The sequence below is a fragment of the Drosophila albomicans genome, chromosome 3 (genome assembly GCF_009650485.2).
Source record: "Drosophila albomicans strain 15112-1751.03 chromosome 3, ASM965048v2, whole genome shotgun sequence".
Lineage (NCBI taxonomy): Eukaryota > Metazoa > Arthropoda > Insecta > Diptera > Drosophilidae > Drosophila > Drosophila albomicans.
In genome coordinates, this window is record NC_047629.2 from 42,007,543 (window position 1) to 42,029,790 (window position 22,248).

At 34.7% G+C, this 22,248-nt stretch overlaps 1 protein-coding gene across 3 annotated transcripts in view; it reads right to left on the minus strand.

Annotated features, from left to right (window-relative positions):
- Positions 1 to 22,248, minus strand: part of LOC117572020 (homeodomain-interacting protein kinase 2) — a 50,982-nt gene that overhangs the window by 10,842 nt on the left and 17,892 nt on the right. The window contains exon 1 of one of the 3 annotated variants that reach the window (XM_034254569.2): positions 527 to 642. The exons of 1 other annotated variant lie outside the window; for it this stretch is intronic. In XM_034254569.2, the coding sequence (XP_034110460.1) occupies positions 527 to 572 (46 nt within the window). In that variant the 5' untranslated portion in view covers positions 573 to 642. Of the gene's footprint in view, positions 1 to 58; positions 145 to 526; positions 643 to 22,248 lie in introns of those variants that run through there. One more of the 3 variants, XM_052003507.1, reaches the window with a different exon arrangement.

Genomic DNA, 22,248 nt, shown 5'->3' on the forward strand with positions numbered 1-22,248 from the left:
ATAAAAAGAGAATTTCAATTAATTACCATTTCATTGTAATAGTTAAGCTCTTGGCTACCTCGCTTCAATAAGCGTCTTATCACTAAGGATATCATTATTAAATTAAATTTATTTTAAAGTTTTCTTTTTTTGTTTTGTGAAAAATTTTCCTGTCGCTGCTTCAGGCAATTTTCCCCCAACGTTTGCTGTGCTACTGAACCGACAGTTCGAATGCAATCGGACATTGTCTCATTCCAAAAGCAGCTATAGACGTAGCTATATCTATAGATACGGCTACAGATACATTTGTATCTGTGTGTGATGCGTTGTCTTGTCAACGCCCTGACAAAGAGAAAAACGCGAAAAATCATATTGCAGCAACGCGCATTTGGCCAATTCAAACAGTCGACCGCTTGACAACTCACAATCATAATAATAACAATAACAAATAAGAATAATAACAAAGCAATTTCAATGAGGAAGCGTCGTAGTAGCGAGTGTATCTACATATAGTACATATCTACACATAGATACTTAGTATATTTACCTATGCAAATGATGGCATATTGTTGCCGATATCCAAGAGCAATCATCTTGAATGCATTCGGTTTGAATCGTAGTGAATTGATAAATAAATATAATATTGAATGTTTGAGACGCCAACTTTGTTCAGTGTAGAAACATTCAACAATTATAGCAATAGTCACATTTTAGCTATATTCTATTTTGCATACCCGGAAAGCGAAGGATGGAAATGTTTTATAACTTTGTACCGACAGGAAATGTTTGTAACAGGCGGAAGGAAGGTGACCTTCTGCGAATCTCATAAGTTGTTCAAGAAATAAATCGTATGGGATTTAATTGCTTTGTTTGAAAGTCTAGTATATTTAGAGTTATTTGGTATATTTTGAATGTATATCAACATATATATGAAATATAGCTTTCAGTATATTTTAATATATTATTAGTTATTTGGCATGTTTTCATGATAATACCGCAGAGTAGTTGTAGTAGCAGTATATCGATATACGAAATAGAACGTTCAGTATATTACAGTATTTTTTGGTATATTTATTTGTCATTTTTACGCAATAATACTGATCTGTAGTAGTATTAGTAGTATATATGTACTAAATAGAAGTTTCAGTATTTTTTAGTATTTTTACGGTATATTTATTTGACATTTTTAAGCAATAATACTGCTCTGTAGTAATGGTCTATAATAATAGTAGTAATCTATAACTTCGGTAGTAGTACTACTAGTAGTAATAGTATATTGGTATACTAGATAGAGCTTTCAGTATATTTTAGTATTTTTGGTATACTAACTTGGTAACTTGGTGTTTTGTTTTCACTCGACTGTAGCTTTCTCACTCGTTAATATTATCTTAATAACTTAGTTTATTAACATCTCCAACAACACTTAAACACGTAAGTCAATTTCATTAATTAACAAGATAACTTGAACTGTCATCTGATGCAGCATGTGCCGAATTCTGTACTTATTACTTATTTAATCAGAGTAATTTAAGCTTCGAATTCCCCCACGTAAAAGTAAACTTTCAAAATACATTTTCCTATCACAATGTCTGGAATGATAATTAATAAATAAAGTGCAAGTCTTTCCCTCTGCGCAGGAATTCCAAGAAACGCACATTTCTTAATCATAAAAGCGACATACAATCAGCCCTCGAGGAATGAGCCTGCGTTCACGTTTCAACTCACTCCGGGTTGAAGATGAATTGGGAAATGGAAACCTTTCAATCAGAACAATACTCCTAATGAAGTGCGTCTGTCAATGGCCTTTCATATGCATCAATTTGTGCTTTGACAGCTAAATTTAGAACTGGTTAAGTAGCTACCTTTTCACCTTCCTTTCACCCTGCCGCATTACATAATTTAATTAATTTGCGTCACAGAGGACATTCAATACGAAATGCGAAAAAGATATAATAAAAATAGCGCACAGGACGACAACACAGAGGGAAACAGAGAAAAACACGGAAAAAATAATAATAAAAAGGCAGCCAAACCCACGCGCTTACTCGGAAATTATATGGCAACGATGTGAATGGAGGTGGGGCATTGAAGGTCGTTATCGTGTGGCAAGCAAACCTGACCGACCGCCGATGCCCGGTGGCAGGCACACACACACATAAAGCGTGCCGAACAAAACGCTGGTCAGTTGTAATCAAAACTAAAATTAAGGACACACGCGACGCCAAAGCACTTAAACTACGAATACGAATGAAAAGAGGTAAGATATAGTTTCAGGAGGAGTTTGGATGTGAGTCGAAATTTATGGCAGAGCGAATGAAAACTAAATGCAATAAATTATGCAAAACCCGATGAGCAAATGCCACAAAACATCGAAACGCTAAAAAACGAAATTGAAAGGTAACTTCAACAAAACAAGAAGCAAGTGACGACCGGGGGAGAGTGGGCAGGGAAGAGCTCAGGGAAGGTCAAACGTCGGACAAAGCTGTTGGCAATTGAGTCACATTCAAAGAAACATGTTAAGTTGTTCTAGCTAAGGGTGATGAACTGCTTGATACCCTGTAAGAGGCAAAGCATTTAATGCTTGCATTCATTTTTGTTGAATAATCTGAGATATTTTAGTAAAATCGTTATGAAATTTTTACAGGATTTAGCCGACTGCAACTGTTAGATAGCGCAATTCTTCTCAATTTTGTAATTAACAAATAAAGTATTTTATGCACTCAGAAAAAGGATCTGCTATACAGAAATTATAAAAATATAATTTGAAGTGCGCTACATTTAGCAATCGACGGTTAAGTTCATAATATAAAATATTGTTTATATATATTAGCTTTCGTTGTCATAATTGTTGGCAGTTTTCAATTTATTTATCAATATAGTAGTCTGTAGAGAACCCAACTCTGCTAAAGTTTTCAGCTGGTTTACATTTATGTTAGAACGAGTAGCATTCTAATGAAGTTGAAATATAAAATTTTTCTACAAAAATATACCGAAATATTTGATCAACTTTTCTTGCAAGTTGTTTTCAATTAATTTTCGGCCAAATGAGATTTGACTTCCACAATTTACTATTAACTTTGTGTGATATGAGGTAAAAGTAATCAACTTTCTACATTTTGAAGGAATAGCTTTAATATTCACTGAGATATAGAAGTTTATATCTATGGACAGACAGAACGCCGGCAGATAAAACATTCAAACAACTACTGAACCAAACTTTCTTGACTGTTGCAAACAAATCCCCCTTCATTGGAGCATTTTTAATGAGCTTAGGGTATTTTATATTCATGGACGTCTAAGTACGTTAACTTGCAGGCTGCCGAGGAGCAGGCAGGCAAGCCAAGGACAACGCCAATGGCAAGGACTTAACGACGGCGCAAAAGCTCGTTCACGTGGTCGTTTCACATGGCAAAGGCCAGCTTGCAACAATAGTTGTGGTAACACAAAAAAAAAAAGAAATAAAAGCGTTGCACTTCATAACTGCGGCAACAAGTTACGACTCTTGCCTTGCCACACCCCGCTCTCCCTCAGCAGCGTGTGCAACTCTAACGGTTTGACATTAATTTCCATATTTATTGTTACGTTGCACAATAAAACGAATTCGCTTACGCAAATCTCAGCCACAGTCGTAGTTGCTGCAGCAGCCAACGTCAAACGTTGCAACGTGACGCAGTTTGGCAAACAAAACGAAGCCGCTTGTTGCATAAACCAAAAACTGAGGGGGCAACCAACTGTAAAGGCGGAACACCTCCAATGACATGCTAGATGGCAGGGTAAGGTCTGCAGTTGCCTCCGCTGCTGCCTCTGCCTCTGCTTCTGCTGTGTGTGGGTGTTGCACGTAACACACAGCCTGACAAAGAAGGCGAAGCACACAGAGGCCTTGGGGCCAGACCAGCGTTTCACGTGGCGCAGCAAGGACTCAAGGCTTAAAGCCTGATCCTGACGCAACACCAACTGTGCCACCAATATTTACAGCCAATTTGCAAAATGTGTGCGCAGGTAATAACTGCAGATTAAATGACAAAACTGGCGAACGCAACAAAACAACATTTATGGCCAGCATTTAAAATGCAGATTACAAAGAACTTTCAGTAAATTAATTTACAAAAATCAAGTGTTACTTTTGCCATGTAAATGAGAACTAACTGAATAACGCCTGAATTTTGCAGCTTTTTGGCTTGAAAAAAGGGAATTCAAATTATCATGAATTAGAAAATGTAAGCTTCTAAAAGTCGCTTTAGTTGTAGAGCTAGACTATAAGTATTTAACGTAATGATAAGAACAACTATGCAAATTGTTAATGTAAATTTAGCTAAGCCAAGCTTTGAAATATAAAAATGAAAAAAATGAACAATAGTAAATCTAAAACATGTAAATTAAAACTATACTAAATCACACATATATTTCCATTATTTATTTGAAAGAGTGAAATTAATAGTATATTGTACATATAGTAGTATATAAATTATAGTATATATAAATACTATACTATATATAAATATCCTAAATCACACATATGTATTTCCATTATTTAATTTAAATAGTGTGTAGAATATACATAGTATAGTATATATTGTATATACTAGAATACATAGTGTGGTCTATTGTACAGTATATATAGTAGAATACAGTATATTTAGCAATTAAAATACAAGATTCTAAATCACCATCCATTATTCATTCAAATAAATTATTGTGTATGAAAAATACACTTGGTAACTAAATAAAATGACTTCTAAATCACTCATTTCTATTATTCATTTAAATAGTAAATTTAAAAATATATTAAAATATACTGAAAATAAAGCCTACGCAAATAAATCAGAATTCATAGAATATTTTGCTAGTCAAATGATTAATTTCTTTTTTTATATTTTATATTTATATTTATATTGCTAATGAATTATATAGACGTATACAAATTGTTGGGTTGCAATTTATGCGAATAAATCACACTTTACAGAGTATTTATTTAGATTATATCAAATTAACGTTTCTTTATATATATATATATTATATAGCTATCAATTCAGGTCAAATAAGGGAAGAAATACTAACGTATTGTTGCTCTCTGCCAGTTATCGGTTATAGCAAACTACAGCAATAAGTAAGTATTATTGTGATACAACTGCGACTAAATGAAAAAGCTTTGAGGCTGAGAGTTATACAACAATATTGTCATAATAATTATTGTAATATAACAGCACAATGCTATAAGATAGCAACAATAACAACAGCTGCATGCTAATGGGATTAAATGCAATTAAATGCGCTTTTGATATTAACGTATAATAAATAAATATAAATGCATAATATAGACAGATTGTGACAAAGGCACGTGCCGACCTTTATAGTACTAAAAAAAACAACAACAACAAAACCCTAACCGCGTGGGATTTCCTATCAAGATTAAATACTATTTACAAACTGATAGAAAAAGAATCAATTTGGATAGGAAACAGAGGCGAGAGTAATTAAAGAGCAGGGGGCGAAGAGAAAGTTCATTGTGAAGAAATATTGTGTGGCTAATTCACATGCAAAGCCAAGGCCAAAAAATGCAAATTGAATTTCATGTTGCATGTTGTTATTTTTGGTTGCAAACCGCAGCGGAAGTGAGGGAAGTTGTTGCCTTTAAAGAAATGCGATAAATGCATTATTTTTCGTAAAGTATTAAACGGAAGCGGAAAGATATGCACGAAATGGGCTATAGAGAAGCGAAAAGAAAGAAAAACGAAAAAAAATAAAGAAAACCGAAAACAATTTACAAAACAGAAGCAACAGGTTATATGGATGGTATCGTACTTAATAATGCCGTTGACTGCGACTAGAGCGCTGATTAATGGGCGCAAACAATAAACAAGGGAGACCGAAAAAAAAACAAAAAAAAGAGAGAAGTAAACGGGGGCAAAAGCATACACAATGGCTTGCAAGGAATGTTGACAGCGTTGCTGATTGGGGCGGGGCGAGGAGGAGAAGTGCAAGACTGGGCAGGGAGAAGATTGCCTGTTGGAAGTTGCGCAAATATTTGTCGTTGCAATGAGAGCAATGCACGCATAAGCATTTCCCACTTGTCGCGACGCACCTGACAACAGCAACAACAACTCTCGCACAAGCCAGAAAAGTTCCATGCGAATGGAGCAATAAAGACAGCAACATGTAGAGCAACAATGTTGCTACATAATTGTGTTGCCAAAGAGCCAAAAGAGCGCACGCTCTCAAAATGGCAGCCTCAACAGCAACAACAACAACATTGACAACAAGAGAACGTGTGCAAGAACAACACAAGGGAGAAAGTTGCCGAACGAATGCTGCAGTCAAAGTAGACAGCAATAATTGAGGGAGCTGCACTTGTTGTTGTTGTTGTCGTTGTCAGTTTTTGTATGTGCTTTAGTTGTTGCTGTAGTTTTTTTGTTTGTGTTTTAGTTGCTGTTGAGCGAGTTATGTGCTTTTGCCTCTGCCATTGTTGTTGCTGTCTGACTCGAGACAAATGAATATTTCACGGGTTTGCTGCTGCATATTTAACACTGAACGCAAGCGCAGCATCATTTACATAATACAACAACGACAGGCAACAATACATCATGCTTTTGTTAGCTGCACACTTCAGCAAGCAGAACAGTTAGCAACAGAAGCAGCTACGTAAAAAAAACGTACAACAAAAAATGCCAAATAAAAAACTGGCACACATACGAAATGGTAAAATGGCAGGCAGGCAGGCAGGCAGGCAGGCAGCTTGGCAACAAGCGACGGTGGCAGCAGCATGTTGACGTTGCTGCAAAAATGTCGCCGATTGCCTTTCTAAAAAAAGAAGTAAACGCAACAGCAACAGCAACTCATGCCTTTTATGTACTTTCACAACAACAAACTGAAATAAATACAACCAAATAAATAATAAAAAAAAACCAGCTCAAACTTGAAAATCCAAAAAGGCGATTAAATGACAACACACACTCACATACGCACACACTCGCACCTAAGCAAAAACCACAGAGTGCCAAAGATAAAGAGTAAAGAGTGCAGCAACCGCAACTTATCTTCATTTGCGGCAACAATGTTGCTAAACATTTTTGCATATCGGAAGTTCAGCCATTTTGCTGCTGAGCTTCTCCCTCAACTCCAACTCAACCTCAACTCAATAAAGACAGTCAAAAATGTATTTGCTGTTGTTGTTGTTGTCGTGTTCATTTGTGTAATTGCATTGCACACTTGATTGCGCCTGCGACTGCTGTTAATGACGCCAATAAACAACAGCAACAACAGCAGCTACGCACTCTCTCGCTCTCTTTCACACTCCCTTGTTTCAGCTCGATGTATTTTGTTTTTGTTTCGATAAAGTTTTATTTTGTTTTCACATTGTTGTGATTGCTGAGTGCATTAACAACACCAAGAGCAGCAGCTGCTGCTGCGACAATGACAACAACTACATCGACGAAGTAAGAGAATCAATTACAAATTGAATGCGAACAGCAAACGGAAAGCAAGTAAAATGCATTGTTGCCTTTTTTTTGCAATGCTTTTTACTCGTTTGCTATACATATTGGTGCTGCTTGCATTTTTTTATATTGTTAACAGTGAAATTTCCACTTATATAGCAAGCGAGCGAGCGAAATATACAAATGCAATTTAAATTTAAATTGCGCGGATTTACGCCAGCATGATTTTTAAGAGTTTCATACAAACGAGCAACAAGAGCAGCGCAGTCAGCAGCAATAAACGTAAATGAGGTAAAAGCACACACCAATACACCCATACAACGATACACTCACTCACATGCACACCAACACACTCTCTCACTCTCATCGCATGCAAGCATGTGTGTGGAACGCATGCGAACGAAATGTGGGAGGTTTTTTGGGACGACATTTTGTGTGTAAAATGCTGTGGATCATGTGAAAGCTTCAGCAGCGACGTCGCCGTCGACGTTTTGTGTCTTTTGATGCGCCGCTGCGCTCATTTATTTTTGATCGTTGTTTTTCGGTTTGGTTAAATGTTGCATGCAGTTGACAAGCTGACAGCAACAACAACAACAATAACAAAAATAAGCATTGCATAAAATGCAACATAAAGGGAAATTTTGTATTCAATTGCATTGCATTATTCTGTTGTTTTGTCGCCTTTTTCGTTAATGCGCGGTGAAAGTTGCTATTTATAGATCAACTAATGAGTGCTGATAGAATTGCGAATAACTACTACTCAAATGATTCACAACATTATTCATAGCGGATTTCTATAAGGTCTTTTCGTGCCATGCGAACGTACGACGCCGGCAGCGCAGCTCGCTTAGAGGTCGACGCGTTCCGTCTGCTGCCCACTAGCAAGAGAAAAACAACAAGAGAAGCAGCTCTAGCTTTAGTTGTAGCTGAGGCAGCAACACTTTAGACGGCGTCCTTCAAGCGCGCATTAGAAGCTGACGACGACGTCAGCAACTGCAATGACCTAAAGTAACCCAATGGGAAGGCGAACAACAACAGCAGAGGCAGAGGCAGCGCAGTCGACGCTGGCGTCGAGTATTGCACAATGCAAGTGGATGTCGTTGAGGTATGCATGTGGATGGTAAGCGGATGCAGTGGGGAGCAGAAGCAGCACAACGAGAACCGGCAAAGAGCGACGGAAATGGGCGGCCATGTGTGCGTGTGTGTGTTGAGTGTGGGCGTGGCGCGACTGTTTGGCAGCTGCAAAGCTGTAAAACTAAAACCGTCAAGCAACGGAGTGGAGAGGGGGAGGGGTACAGCTTATGCATAACAATGGCAACAAGAACGAAGTAGAAGAAGCAGCAGCAGCTTAGCGTTAGTGAGGTGAATGCAACGCTCGCGACTCGCAGCAACACTTGACACTCCTTTAAAGTTTCCCCTTCTTCTTCTTCCACCTACGCAAAAGTCCAAAGTTGTGTGTTTGCTTCCAGAGCCGCAAGCCAATTGTTGTTGCATATACACAACACTCATATTTTTATAACTAACATCTCGTCTCGCTATTTGTGTTGTTGCAACTTCAATTGAGGTCAACACTCAGACTGCTGCTGATGAGACGCTGATAGGCAGCGCGGCGTAAGCGAGATAGCAGCACCAAGCTGCAAGCAGATAGTCGCCAGCATCGCCGCAGCTGGAAGTCATCATCAGGCAGCGCGACAAGTTAAACAAGTCATCCCAGAACTGGAACAACCAGAGCAACATCAACAAGCAACAACAACTGACAACAACAACCGACAACAACATTCTGACGCATAAGCGAGAGAGAGAGAGAGAGAGAGAGAGAGAATGGCAAACTGGACCAACTACATTTTGTTGATCATTCACTTGTCGAAAGCTGCTGCAGATCATTTACTTAAGTGCCTTTCGCTTGCCACAAACGGCGGCAGCTTCCAGAAGGAATTGAGATGCACTTCAAGTATCTTATCGAAAAGTATTTAAGACGATAAAGATTGCAGGTTGTTTGTAAAGACTTGAATGTTTGATAAGTCTCGAATGAGTAGTGAAAGGAAAAAAGGAAAATATAAAAAAAAATGATTCATTACTAATATGACTTGTGCGTATAAGAATACTTATTATTTAGATTAAGGTACTAGTATGTTGATTCTCTTTTTTATATTCAATAGTATATAACTAAGGGTTTATACCAAAAATTTAATTAAGTGTCAGCTCAAATAACTCAGTATATTTATCGTTTTAGTATTAGTATTAAAAAGAAAAAATAGTACGATTCAAATGAATACACATTATACTCCTTATGTAGGGAGTATATGTGTTTTCATCATTGTATTTTTTTTTAGTATTTTCTGTATTATTGTAAAATATATTATATTGGGTACATTTTTAGTATTTTTGTATTAGTATATTATTGTATAATATGTTATAATGGGTATATTTTTAGTATTTTATTGTTTTAGTAAATTTTTCGTATTAGTTAAAAAATACTTTGAAATATATAAAATACACAAATAGGAATATTTTTATATATTTCAAACTCTTTCTAAATTAATACGATAAATATACTAAAACAATAAAAATGCTTTAAAAAAGTGCAACACACAATAATATACTAAAACCATAAAAATATACCCAGTATATAATAATACTGAAAACTTGTATACACCCTCCAATTTGTACTATTAACACATTTAACTTGCTTTATAGATTATAAGATTTATTTCTGTATTTCCAGAAACCAATATCTTAAATACTTAAAGATATTCTTTATCTGTGCATTAAAATCTCATTAATCTCTCACGATTTCCTTCTCAAGCTTCTGATCTTCAGAGCTTCACTTCTACATTTTAATTACTGCTCATTTTCATATCTAACTATAATATAGAAACTTTCGCTTCCCTAATGAAACTATTTGAAAAGATCTCTAGAGAACTTCCTGTCGAGAAACTCGCAAGCGCTCTTAACACTAATATGGCCCACTAAAAGTAAGCGTTTGATGAGCTTTTAATTACAGCTAAGCGTATTAAATGTTAATCCGAACTTTCAACATGTTCATGGGAGCAAAGTTCATATAATCTCTTTTTACCACCCACAACCACACACTGAATGCAATCAGCAGTGTTCCCAACAGTCCCCAAAGCGAAAGCATTAAAAAATACACACACACACACACACATAAACGAACAGGAAAATCAAATGGAAAACCCCAGGAAAATACTAACACCAACAACAACAAAAAGGTGACCGATTCAAAGCCAGTTTCCACAACGTAATTTAAATGCAAATAAAAGTATCTAAGCCAAATGGAAAGCGACGCTTGGGCGCAGAGTGAGAGAGGGATGGGCGGGTGCGGAGAGAGGCGTGGCAGCTAGCAGCAGAGGAGCAGAGACGTGGGCCAAAAGGGAAATGGTGGAGCAGAGCAGGGAAAGCGTGTCAATTTGATTGGCCAAATGCAGGCGCAAAAAAACCCAAATGAAAAGCGCAAAAGAGTAAATTGAGAAGGGAAAACGAGACGGTGAGGAAAAGATAGAAAGACGAAGCCAAAGCGGAGCTGTAAACTGAAATGAAATCGCAAATTGCATTTCGAGCGTTAAACAAAAAATAAATCAAAATATGGCAGACAACAAAAATAACAACACGACTTTAAGATTATTGATTCGCATTCCATTGATTTACTTTGTTGTCGTCGTTGTTGTTGTTGTCGTTGTTGCTGCTGCTTTTGTTGTTGCTGCCTTGTTGCAACGCGGCGACTGCCAATTGAAATTACAATGGAAAAATCGAGACCTCAACGCTTTGAACGTTATTGGACTTTGGCCTCCTCCTTTGTTGCCTCCTCCTCTCGCCGGACACTCCCTATTTCCCGTGGACATTAATCTATCATAATTGCATCGAAATTTGATGCAAAAAAATGACGCAAATTGTTTAACGTTTCGTTTTACGTTTATGATATCAGTTATTTATCAATTTTAACAGATAAACGAGCATCAATTATTAACGAGCAATGTTTGCTGGTAAATTTATGACCCATTGGGAAACTGTGTAAACATAATTTAATAGTTGGTCGCGAAATGGGATTTATGATAAATTAATTTAATTGTGAATAGTTGAGGTATATAGTACATATTTTTGTGACATTTATATGACTTTTCTATTGTTCAATTAAGTATTTTTACATTATTTTCTATATTCTAATGATAGATTTAATCTATCTTTGAGTTAAGTTATGTGATGAGCATTCAAATAAATGTATTTATTTGGGAATTGATAAAGTCGAAAAACTTTTTATCTGTTTCAAATTGAAAATAGTATTTTCTGATTAATTATATTTCTTATACTTTTTTTTATTTATTAAAAGACATTTCATTTTTTATATATATATCTAAATTCTTCTTACTTCTATACTAACTTTGAAGAGTTATGTGATTTGTGCATTAAGATAAATGTATTTAATTGTGAATAATGAAATCTACCAATTTATGGAATTTATTTTTCTAATAATCATATTTTTCATTAAGATATATCTTTTTTTTAAGAACATATAATATTTATTGCGAATGTATATAGTATATTTCTTTGAAGATGGTATTTCTTTTTGATATTTGGTATTTTTTCAGAAATCATATTTAGTTATATAAATGTATATATATATATATATATATATATATGTTACAGTATATTTCTTTGTTGATGGTATTTTTTCAGAAATCTAAAAAATACCATAATATAGTATAATTCTTTGTAGATGGTATTTTTTCAGAAATCATATTTAGTTATATACATTCATATATATATATATATATATATATATATGATTTCTGAAAAAATACCATCTACAAAGAATTATACTATATTATGGTATTTTTTAGATTTCTGAAAAAATACCATCAACAAAGAAATATACTGTAACATTCAAAATATCCCAAAATATACTCAACATTATATTTTTTATTCAGAATATTATGTTTACAATCTTTAGCACCCTTACTGACTTTTACAAATAGCTTTAGCACATTTTTCTTTCTATAAGTTCCGCCTCTCCATAAAGTCATTAGAATGTGAAAATATAAATATTTCAAGATGTTTATCACCTCCATGCATGTCCTGTCGAGTGATGAATGTTTGTTTATTGCGCCCAGCGAGTGCAACGACATTAGCGTCGTTACTACCCCAAAGAGCACCCTCAACACCGTCATCAACCCATCCTATCGTATATTACTATCCCAAGCATTAACATATTCAGAGTATAGAGTACATAACCCATCCACACTCAGAGAGCGCACTTATTGCTTTGCGGTTCCCACTGTGTAAACGAACGAAATTTGTGTCGTGTCGAGTGCTTTTTACAACGACAACAACAACAACAACACTAACAACAACCAAACTTAGACAACGTTTGCATTTTGCATGACTGAGATGGCGTTTTAATACCCTGTAATCAAGCTCGCTTACAGCGGGTATTAACTTTATTTGCACAACAAAAGAAATACGCAACAATATAATTTAGTTTATTATCTTTTTTGCAGCATTGCATGTCAAGCAAGGATATCCACATACCCTGTAATTATATTTAGAGACTAGCGTATAAACTTGTTATTAATGTCGTGTGTGAAAGCTGACATATAACAACAGATTAAAGAGACACATATTTAGATAATCATTGGAACAAAAATATATAAAAATTTCAACATATTCATAACAATATAAAACTGGATTGGACTTGGGAAAGAAAGAACTTTGTTGTTACTATCTTTTTATTTTTTTATTTTTACTTTACAATTTTATTCATAAGAAACAAACTGAATCAGACTAGAACTGAAATAAGTTTAGTTATTATCTTTAAAGTTTTTGCTTTACAATTTAATCTATAAAAGAAAACTTAACCAAACTATAACTGAAAAAAAATGTTCAATTATTATCTTAAAAGTTTTTGCTTTACAATTTAATTCATATCATAACTCATAAAACTGTACTGAACAAAAACTGAAAACAAAAAACTTGCAAATATTGTCTTAAGATTTAATATATATTTGAATGTTAAAAGTAAAGAAGAATCATTTAATATTTGTTTGATTTTTAATCTTAAATTGTTCGGAGTACATTACAGGGTATTTAGCTGTCGTTCTCTCAGAATTTATCACCATCTTTATAGCTGCTTTTTGGCTGCCTTTTGCCATTTGTTGGCCGCGCAAATATTTGCAATGCATAAATGCAATTTTCGGCTTAACATTTAAAGTGCTTAGAGGAAGAAGAGTGAGAAGAGAGAGAGAAGAGAGAAAGGCGGGAGGAAGACGTGTGAGAAGCAAAAGTTTGCTGCTGTCTGACGATAAGAAAAATGCACAGAAAAAATGAAATTTAATTCATTAATTGAATGCAAATGCAGAAATGCAAAACAAATAACTTTTTATAGCTTTAATTGATGTCGCTGTTGTTGTTGTTGTGGCTGCTTTGATAAGGAGAGACCCCGTTGATAAGGCGAAATCATTAAGACAGCACAGTGAACAGCTGTCAATTGATACCCAGTGATAAGAGACGCTGCTGCTGCTGCTGTCGGGGAGGTCTGCTTGGTTAATAGTGGGCGTGGCTGCACACGAGTTTCCGCCTGCATTATCAGCCTATAAAATCAGCGGGCTGCGCCTAATGAGGCTGAAACGAGACGTTCTACTAGCTGCAACAGATTACGGTTATACGCGAGTGCAGAGCCATAAACAGCTATGAGCATATATGCATGTAGGTATATGGTAATATTTTATTAGAGTTGCGCTCGCTTGCTTGTAGCATCCACATGCAGAACACACGAGTTACGACGACGACGTCAGGCATGCTGAATAATTCAGTTTGTAGCCTCGTTTTGCTACACAAATATAATCGGTTTAAATATGGATCGATGCAACGGGGCGTTGCCGGGGCACCAGCAAAAAGATGGGAGCTGAGAGGAGGAAGAGGAAGAGAAGGCGGAGGTAGAGCTAGAGGGCGTTCCAGAAACTAGTTAAAGCAATTGGCACGCCTTTAGATTTAACTGGCACATGAAGCAAAACAACTGAAAAGGCTCTTCAACTCAAGTGCTCGACGTTGGAGATACCTTTCTATATGTTAGCCGGGTCTCAAGTAGTTCTAGATATTTGCACTAGCAGCTGTTGCACTTTTGGAATAACAACGAAACTACAATTGTAAAATATATATATGGTGCAATTTATAGATAAATAGAGCAATATATATTGCAAACATGATACACTAAAAGATAAACTCAAAACAACGTGTCTTCTTAGAGAAATCTGTGTATGAAGATAACTATTCAGACATGTCAAGAGAAATCTGAGTTCAAGTACAATTTTGCTCTTAATTTTACAAATATAATATAAAAAAAGTACACTAAATGATACAGTCAACAAAATATAGATAACTATTCAGACATGTCTCTCCATATATAACATGAATTGTACATTAAATGATACACTTAAAACTATAACTAACTATAACTATAACTATTCTAAAAAATCTGAATTCAAGTACTGTTTTGTTCTTATTTGTTCATATATAAAATAAATCGTATACCAAATGATACAGTCAAAACATATAGATAAGTACTCAGACATGTCTACAATAATCTGAATTCAAGTATAATATTGCTCTTAATTTTTCATATAAAGCATAACTTGTACACTAAAAGACGCAGTCATAACATTTCTAGTCAAAACATAGCTAATTGCCATGAGCACTATTCTGCTTATAATATAAACATATGTACAAATAGAATAGATTTTACACTAAATTATAAAGTCAATACAATGGGTCTTGTTACTGAAAACTGAATACTTAGACAAACATTTCCATAAATACAAGTATTAGTTTGCTTTTATAATATACAGCTGGCACACAAAGATATAGAAAGAAAAGAAAAAGATATTCAGAAAACAATTTAGTCATAAAACTATTTATTACTTTACATTGTACTTCAAGCTTTATAATGCTATAGTAGCTAACTTTTAATATAAATATCTTATAATTTTACAGATTCTAAATATAGGAGTTCATTTCCATAAATTTCATTATGCTTTCAATTTAAATTCAACTGAATGAGCTAAAGCTCACAATATTTTCATTTTGTAAACACATTCTTTTCATTTTATAAATGCATAGTTTATATACCCCACTAACCTTAAATTTCTACAGGGTATACACAGCAAAGCAGAAAATGATTTTGCATTTCACATGTGAAGCATTAGTTCGACCCGCTTGGCAATATTCCCAATTGCCCAATTTGATGCAACTGTCTCCAGCTGTTTTTTCAATTTTCTTTTCATTTTTTGTCTGTTATTTTTGTGGTTCGATTAGTTTGCAATGCGTTTGATGAGCGGGTGAAACTTTCGCACTATCCAAAGCTGAATGGCATAATAATAATACTTGGCATAAACAATAACAAACATTACGTATATACGAACGAAATGTGTTTCATTTCGGCAACACACATTAAATGTTATGAGCCGCAAAACGCCAACAAGTTCAAAGACCCCCGATTGAAAGAAGGCCTAAAATAAAAATATAAAGGGGGAAGCGCACACCTGGGAAAAAGCCCCACCTGGCATATCCTGCCAGAGAGAGAGAGAGAGAAAGAGAGGGAGAGGGAGCAGGAAAATATATAGTTCAACGGAAATGAAAACTGCAAGTTTTTTTTTTTGGGGCCGCATAATTTACACGCCTTAATAAAGCGAGCAAACAAAAATACAAGGCGCAAAATTCGTTTGGGGAAAACGTAGAATTAAAGCGAGGAAAGCAAAGTGGAAGTGGAGATTGGACCTTATCGAGTGGCCAGCCATAAAAGCACTGAGCTGCCCCATAAATTAACATAAAAAAAAGAAAATAGAAACGTTGGAGTGCGGAAAAACTCATGTGAATGGCTCCTTGTTCGCTCATAATGAACCAAAAGGGAACTTGCCACAGGGAAAGGGAAGCAACAACAACAACACCACATAGTATAGGGGCAAGTACAACTGAAGTGACGCAGTTTGTTGCAAGTAGAAAAAAAAACCCATACGTATAGTAAGTGCCTCCTTCACAGTTAGTCAAAACAAAGCATTGAAAGCCTGTCAAGGACAACTACTACATGACAAGGATACAAAGTCATAGGATGGAAAAAATTCCCCCTTAACATGAATAAGCTTTGCTTTTACTTCAACAACAAAATAATATGCGGTAAAACCCAATCAATTTGTGGTTCTAGGAATAGCATGAAAGTCAACTACAGGCTCATGCTCTACAGCTTTGACTTCATCAAAATTATTAATAATATTTTTGTATCATAAGCAATTATCTATCGATTCGAATTTAATGATTGAGTAATTCATTAATAGGTTCATTTTATTTTACGTAAGCTGAAAGAAGAAATGTTTTGACGGAATCTTATTCACACAAGTTATGTAAAGTTATTTAATGCGTATATTATAATATGATATTATATATGAACATCTATAATAAGGATATCATATTCCTTTATCTTAAATGTGTATCTATAATGCGCATATTATATTCTTATATTATATAATATATGTGTATCTATAATACGCTATGAGATATGAGTATCTATATGAATCATATCATAATCTTATACCATAAATGTGTATATATAATGTATATAACATATAATGCGCATATTATATTCGTATTTCTTTTATGCGTAACTGTTACAGTCATATTATATTCTAATACCTCAAATACGTATCTGTAATAGGCACATTATAATCTTTTATATAATCTGCGTATCTACAAATAAGCATATTATATGCCAATATCTTATATGATAGACATCTGTATATAAAGTATGCATATACGCATATTCTTATATGAATATCATATATGATATCTTTTATACGTATATTTATTAAGCATATCATATTTATAGGAATAAGAAGAATGATACATAAAAAATATGCATATAATAATATTATATTGTATATAATATACTTATATAAGATACGTTTTCAGAGCAGCTTAGTCATAGCTTTTTCCTAATACATATAAACTTTGGTTCAACACTAAATGAATCAGAAACAAGTGGAAATCTACAGGCGAGTGTGCTCAACTGTGAGATACCCACTACCGATTTCAAATAAAAGCAAATCAGTGCGATATTATTGTTAAGATATACTAAATTAATATACCGCACAAATACTGAAATGCATCAAACGCTGTATTTGATATATTACTGCATATAAAATATACTGAGAGGTGCAATATATACAAAATTAATATTACACAAATTACTAAAATATACCAAGCGATATATTTGATATATTACTGCACATAAAATATACCATATAGTACAAAATATACCAGATTGTCAGCCAAAGCAACTAAGACAGGATTGCAGTAGGCGTTTTTAGCCATTCAAAAGTATCTCTTAAATAACACTTACAGCACTTAGCCGATTACATTCTTAAATACTGTAGTTATTATTGACTATACCAAAAACTAAATAAATACCAAATTCGAAATATGAATACCTTCAAATATATATTCCTCTTTTTTCATCATAGAACTTTGTCACATCAAAAGAATACTATAACCTAATATATTAACATAATTTCCACAACAATTTGAAATTTTATATTAAACCGTTTGCATAATTTTCTAAACAATTCGCAACTCAATTTCCCCCCATCAGCGTTTTCAAAAAGAAAACACAAAAAGCCATGGCGAGGTTATGAAAAATTGGCAAAAATTTGTGAAATTTACGAGGACATTTGAAAAAAGGTAATGACTAAGAAGGGTGAATTGGATGGACTAAGGCAGACAGACGACGACGACGACGACGACGACGACGTCATCGTCAAGGGTTGTGGTTGGGGGTTTTATGTTGCAACATTTGCCAACGGAATTGCCAATGACTAATAAGGCCAACACAAACGAAACAGAGAAATAAAACTAAAGCCCAAAGCAAGCGCAAAAAAAATAAAACATTTGAAGTGGGCAGCGAGTGAGCGACAGACAAACAAATACTAAAACAAACGGCAATGAGTCAGAGAAGAAACAAACGTGGAGCAGATGAATAGAGAGAGAGAGAGAAAGAGAGGGGAGCGCAGCGGAAAGCTGAGTTAAAGTGCTTTCAGAGGCAGAGGCGTGCAAGTAAGCAGACGAAGAGGCAAGTGGCAAGTGGCAAGTAGCGAGTGGCAACAAACTGCTGCGCAGTGAAACTCACTTGGCGCTTCGAGTGGGCCCAAAAGAGTCGACGAGCTGAGCAGAGTTGGCGCCGTCGACAAGCTTTTCAATTTGGGTTGACAGTTGTTGCCTCGTCTTGCCCATTTTCCCCCCTTCTTCTCCCTCCTCTTCCTCCGCTGTCTGCTCCTTGAAAATGCCTGCAACATTTTTCGAGACTTCTTCTCAAGGAGGTTTTCTTATAGCTGCTAGCTCATCATTCGACACGAAAGGCATTCGCTTTACTATTTCGCCATTAATTTAATAAATTATACAAAATACTTCAATTAATCTGCCAGCTTGTTAAATGCATACTTCAATTTCTGTGCGGAATGTCGTTGGTTTTGTCAAAACCATTTTTAATGAGCATTGCGCACGAATTTGTCACGATAAATCGAGTGGAAAGCGATGTGAAATGCCGGGAAATTAATAAAGCGAGAGTTATCATTTTATTTTGATAAAAGCTGCAGCAGCTTTTGATACCAACATTCGCATTACATGCCAATCTCTTTGATGTATTCACACTGGGATAAAGCCCGTTCATGCTTTTTGTAGATGAATTGAATGAAAAAGATTTTTAATTCATTTTTATAAGACTGATAAAATTCTCAACCATTCGAAAATTAAAGATTTAATTCTTTAATAACAGATAAGTAAGAAAGTTACAGTTGAGTGTGCTCGGCTTATTTTTAATAAAGCATATTCTAAAAACATACCGAATTAATATACCGTAAAATCTTAAAATATATACCCATGGTTATATTTGGTATATCTATAAAGTACTTAGTTCAAAATATACTATAACGTACAGAATATACCAAATAGTCAGCCAAAGCCATTGATAGTATTTTAAAAATAACTTCGGACCCGAAATTGATTTTTATAAATCATAAATACTGAGTCATTATTGTAACTCTAGCTTAAAAAGTAAACCTTTTTAAACTTTCCCAAGTTCCCAAACTGTTTAAAAAGAGTTTCTCATGTTTCTCAAATTTCTTTTAATTTTCCTTTTTCATACCATAATCAAAACAATAGCAATATCTCTCATTTTTTTCTTTAGGGTTGCAATGTCATCCCTTTTTTTACATTTTCCATCTCTTTAAGCTTATTTCTTTGCGCCTTAATTAAGACGTTCAAAGCTATTCGACTGTTTTTAAAGGTCTAAAAACAGCAGAAGAGAAACGTAGAGGCTTTATTCTAATGTTTTTTATTTGTCTATAATTTAAATGCTCGCTTCATTAGCGTTCAGCTTGTGTCCCTTGGGTCTGTCGATGTTGTTGTTGAGACACTACGAAGCAGCCTCTTCACACGATCTTCTACTATATGTATAAATACTCTACACAAAACAGTGCGTCTGTTTTCTCATATATGTAGGCATCGCATCTTTTCCATATGGGATAATAATCAGTAGTGTTCTAAAATAGAAACTCACGCAAGGTTCTAATCAGAAAGCAGCAACAACGACAACAGCGTCAACAACGATGGCGACGGCGTGTAACAAAGCAATTTTCATTTCCATAAGCCACGACAAACAACAACTACAATAAACGACAACAACAATGGCTGATACAACAACAACAACAACAACAACAATAGGCAACTGCCCTACTCAGCGGTCAACAACAGCAGGGAAAAAAGCGTCAGCAGCGACGCTGGCGCCGCTGTCGCGTAAGGTAAAATGCGTGCAAATGGCCACAAAATAAAAGCAACAAAAACAACAACAACCAACAACAAAAAAGGCAGCTGAAAGAAGCCTCAAGAGAAGCAGCAACAACGACAACAGCAGAGAAGAAGAACGAACGAATATTTTCAGCTTAATTACGAGTATGCTAAAGCAAACAAAAACAAGCGAGAAAAGCTAAAAACAGTGCACCGACTATTGAATACCCTGGTAAATGAAAGAGAACTTCAGGAATATCATAAGTAACAATATTTCTTACAGCAAATATTAATGAATGTGGAATATGATATTAGCAAAATTAAAGGCAATGTATAAGAATGATATAAACAATCAAATTTAAGAATTATGTATTGGTTAATAAACTTTTCGATGGCTATATAAGTATTTAGATATATTTAATACCCTGCTAAATGAAAGAGATCTTTATAAATATCCCAAAAAACAATATATATTAAAGTAAAATATAATTTTTTTGTGGAATATGATATTATTAAAGTTAAACACAATGTATAAGAATGATACAAACAATCAAATTTAAGAATTATGTATTGGTTAATAAACTTTTCGATTGCTATATACATACTCGTAAGTATTTTGATATACTTAATACCCTGATAAATGGAAGAGATCTTTGTAAATATCCCATAAAACAATATTTATTAAAGTAAAATATATTTTTTTTGTGGAATATGATATTATTAAAGTTAAACACAACACGTTAACTTAAGAATTTTGTGTTGTTTAATAAATGTCAATCATTTTATAAGTATTTTGATATGTTACAGAAGAAAACCTTTTGATTAAAAGTCATTTCTAAGCAATATTTGTCCGTTTAACGGAAATGATCGCTTAAGGGATTCGAAATTTCTCGAAAGACTTGAACAAAAGCCATTGCAATACACAATATTTGGTTAATGGAGTTGTTCTTTAAGAGAGTTTTCACACTGTACATATTATGTTATTACTATTATTCTTTTATCGAAATAATGAATACAATTCCTTATAGCCTTTAGCCTATATAATCTATTTTATAACATATTAAATGTGATGTATATTCTGCTGGCTCCGATATATATTCTTGCTTTAACATAAACAAAGACCTTCGTTAAGTTTCAGCAAGCCAACTTTTGAATTGTACGAATTAATTACATTTAAATACGCGGACGGACGGATTAATTGTTATAGCACTTTTAAAACGTTACAAATGTCTACCATAAATGTCACGACTCTTTGTAAAGTGTACGACAAGCGTCAGCAATAACAACGACAACAATAAAAGCCACACGGAAGTCCACAGCCAGAAGAACGTCAACAGCAACAACAACAACAACAACAGAACCCAGGTAGCACCTCAACTCTTGTTGTTGCCTGAACTGTGTAGGCAAAGCATCGTCAGAGGGAAAGAGAGAGAGGGGGTGGGAGGAGGCGAGCGAGTGGGCGACAGCATTTTTAAATAAACGACACACTTAACTGAAATTCTGTAATAAGCCAAGAATATTTTTAATATGCCAACACAAAAATAAAAGCATAATATGCCAAAAGCAAAAGCAAAAGCCAACCAACAACACAAAAAATTACCAATGAGAAAAAGGCAAAATTATAAGCAGCAGAAGCAACAACAACAACAACAACAGTTTGTAACAATGTTGCATGCTGCAATTTTGCCCGCTGCATTTTGTGGACGAGTTCCAACACGAGAATTTATCACAAATTGCAGCAGCGAACTCGGCAGACAGCAAAAGGGGGCGTAAAACAGCGAAAAGAGAAAGAACGAGAGTGAAAGAGAAAGAGAGAGAAAGAGATGAGATCTGTGTCCAATCAGTGCGACATTTGTGTCGCATAACTTTGCGGCGTTTTTGTTTTAATATTATTCGGGTTTTTCTATTAAAGAAAACAAAGAATCGTCTAGTATTTTTTTAGAGGAAAAGTGACTAAAAGATACCCTATTAAAGAGATCTACGTAAAGAGAAAAGAGAT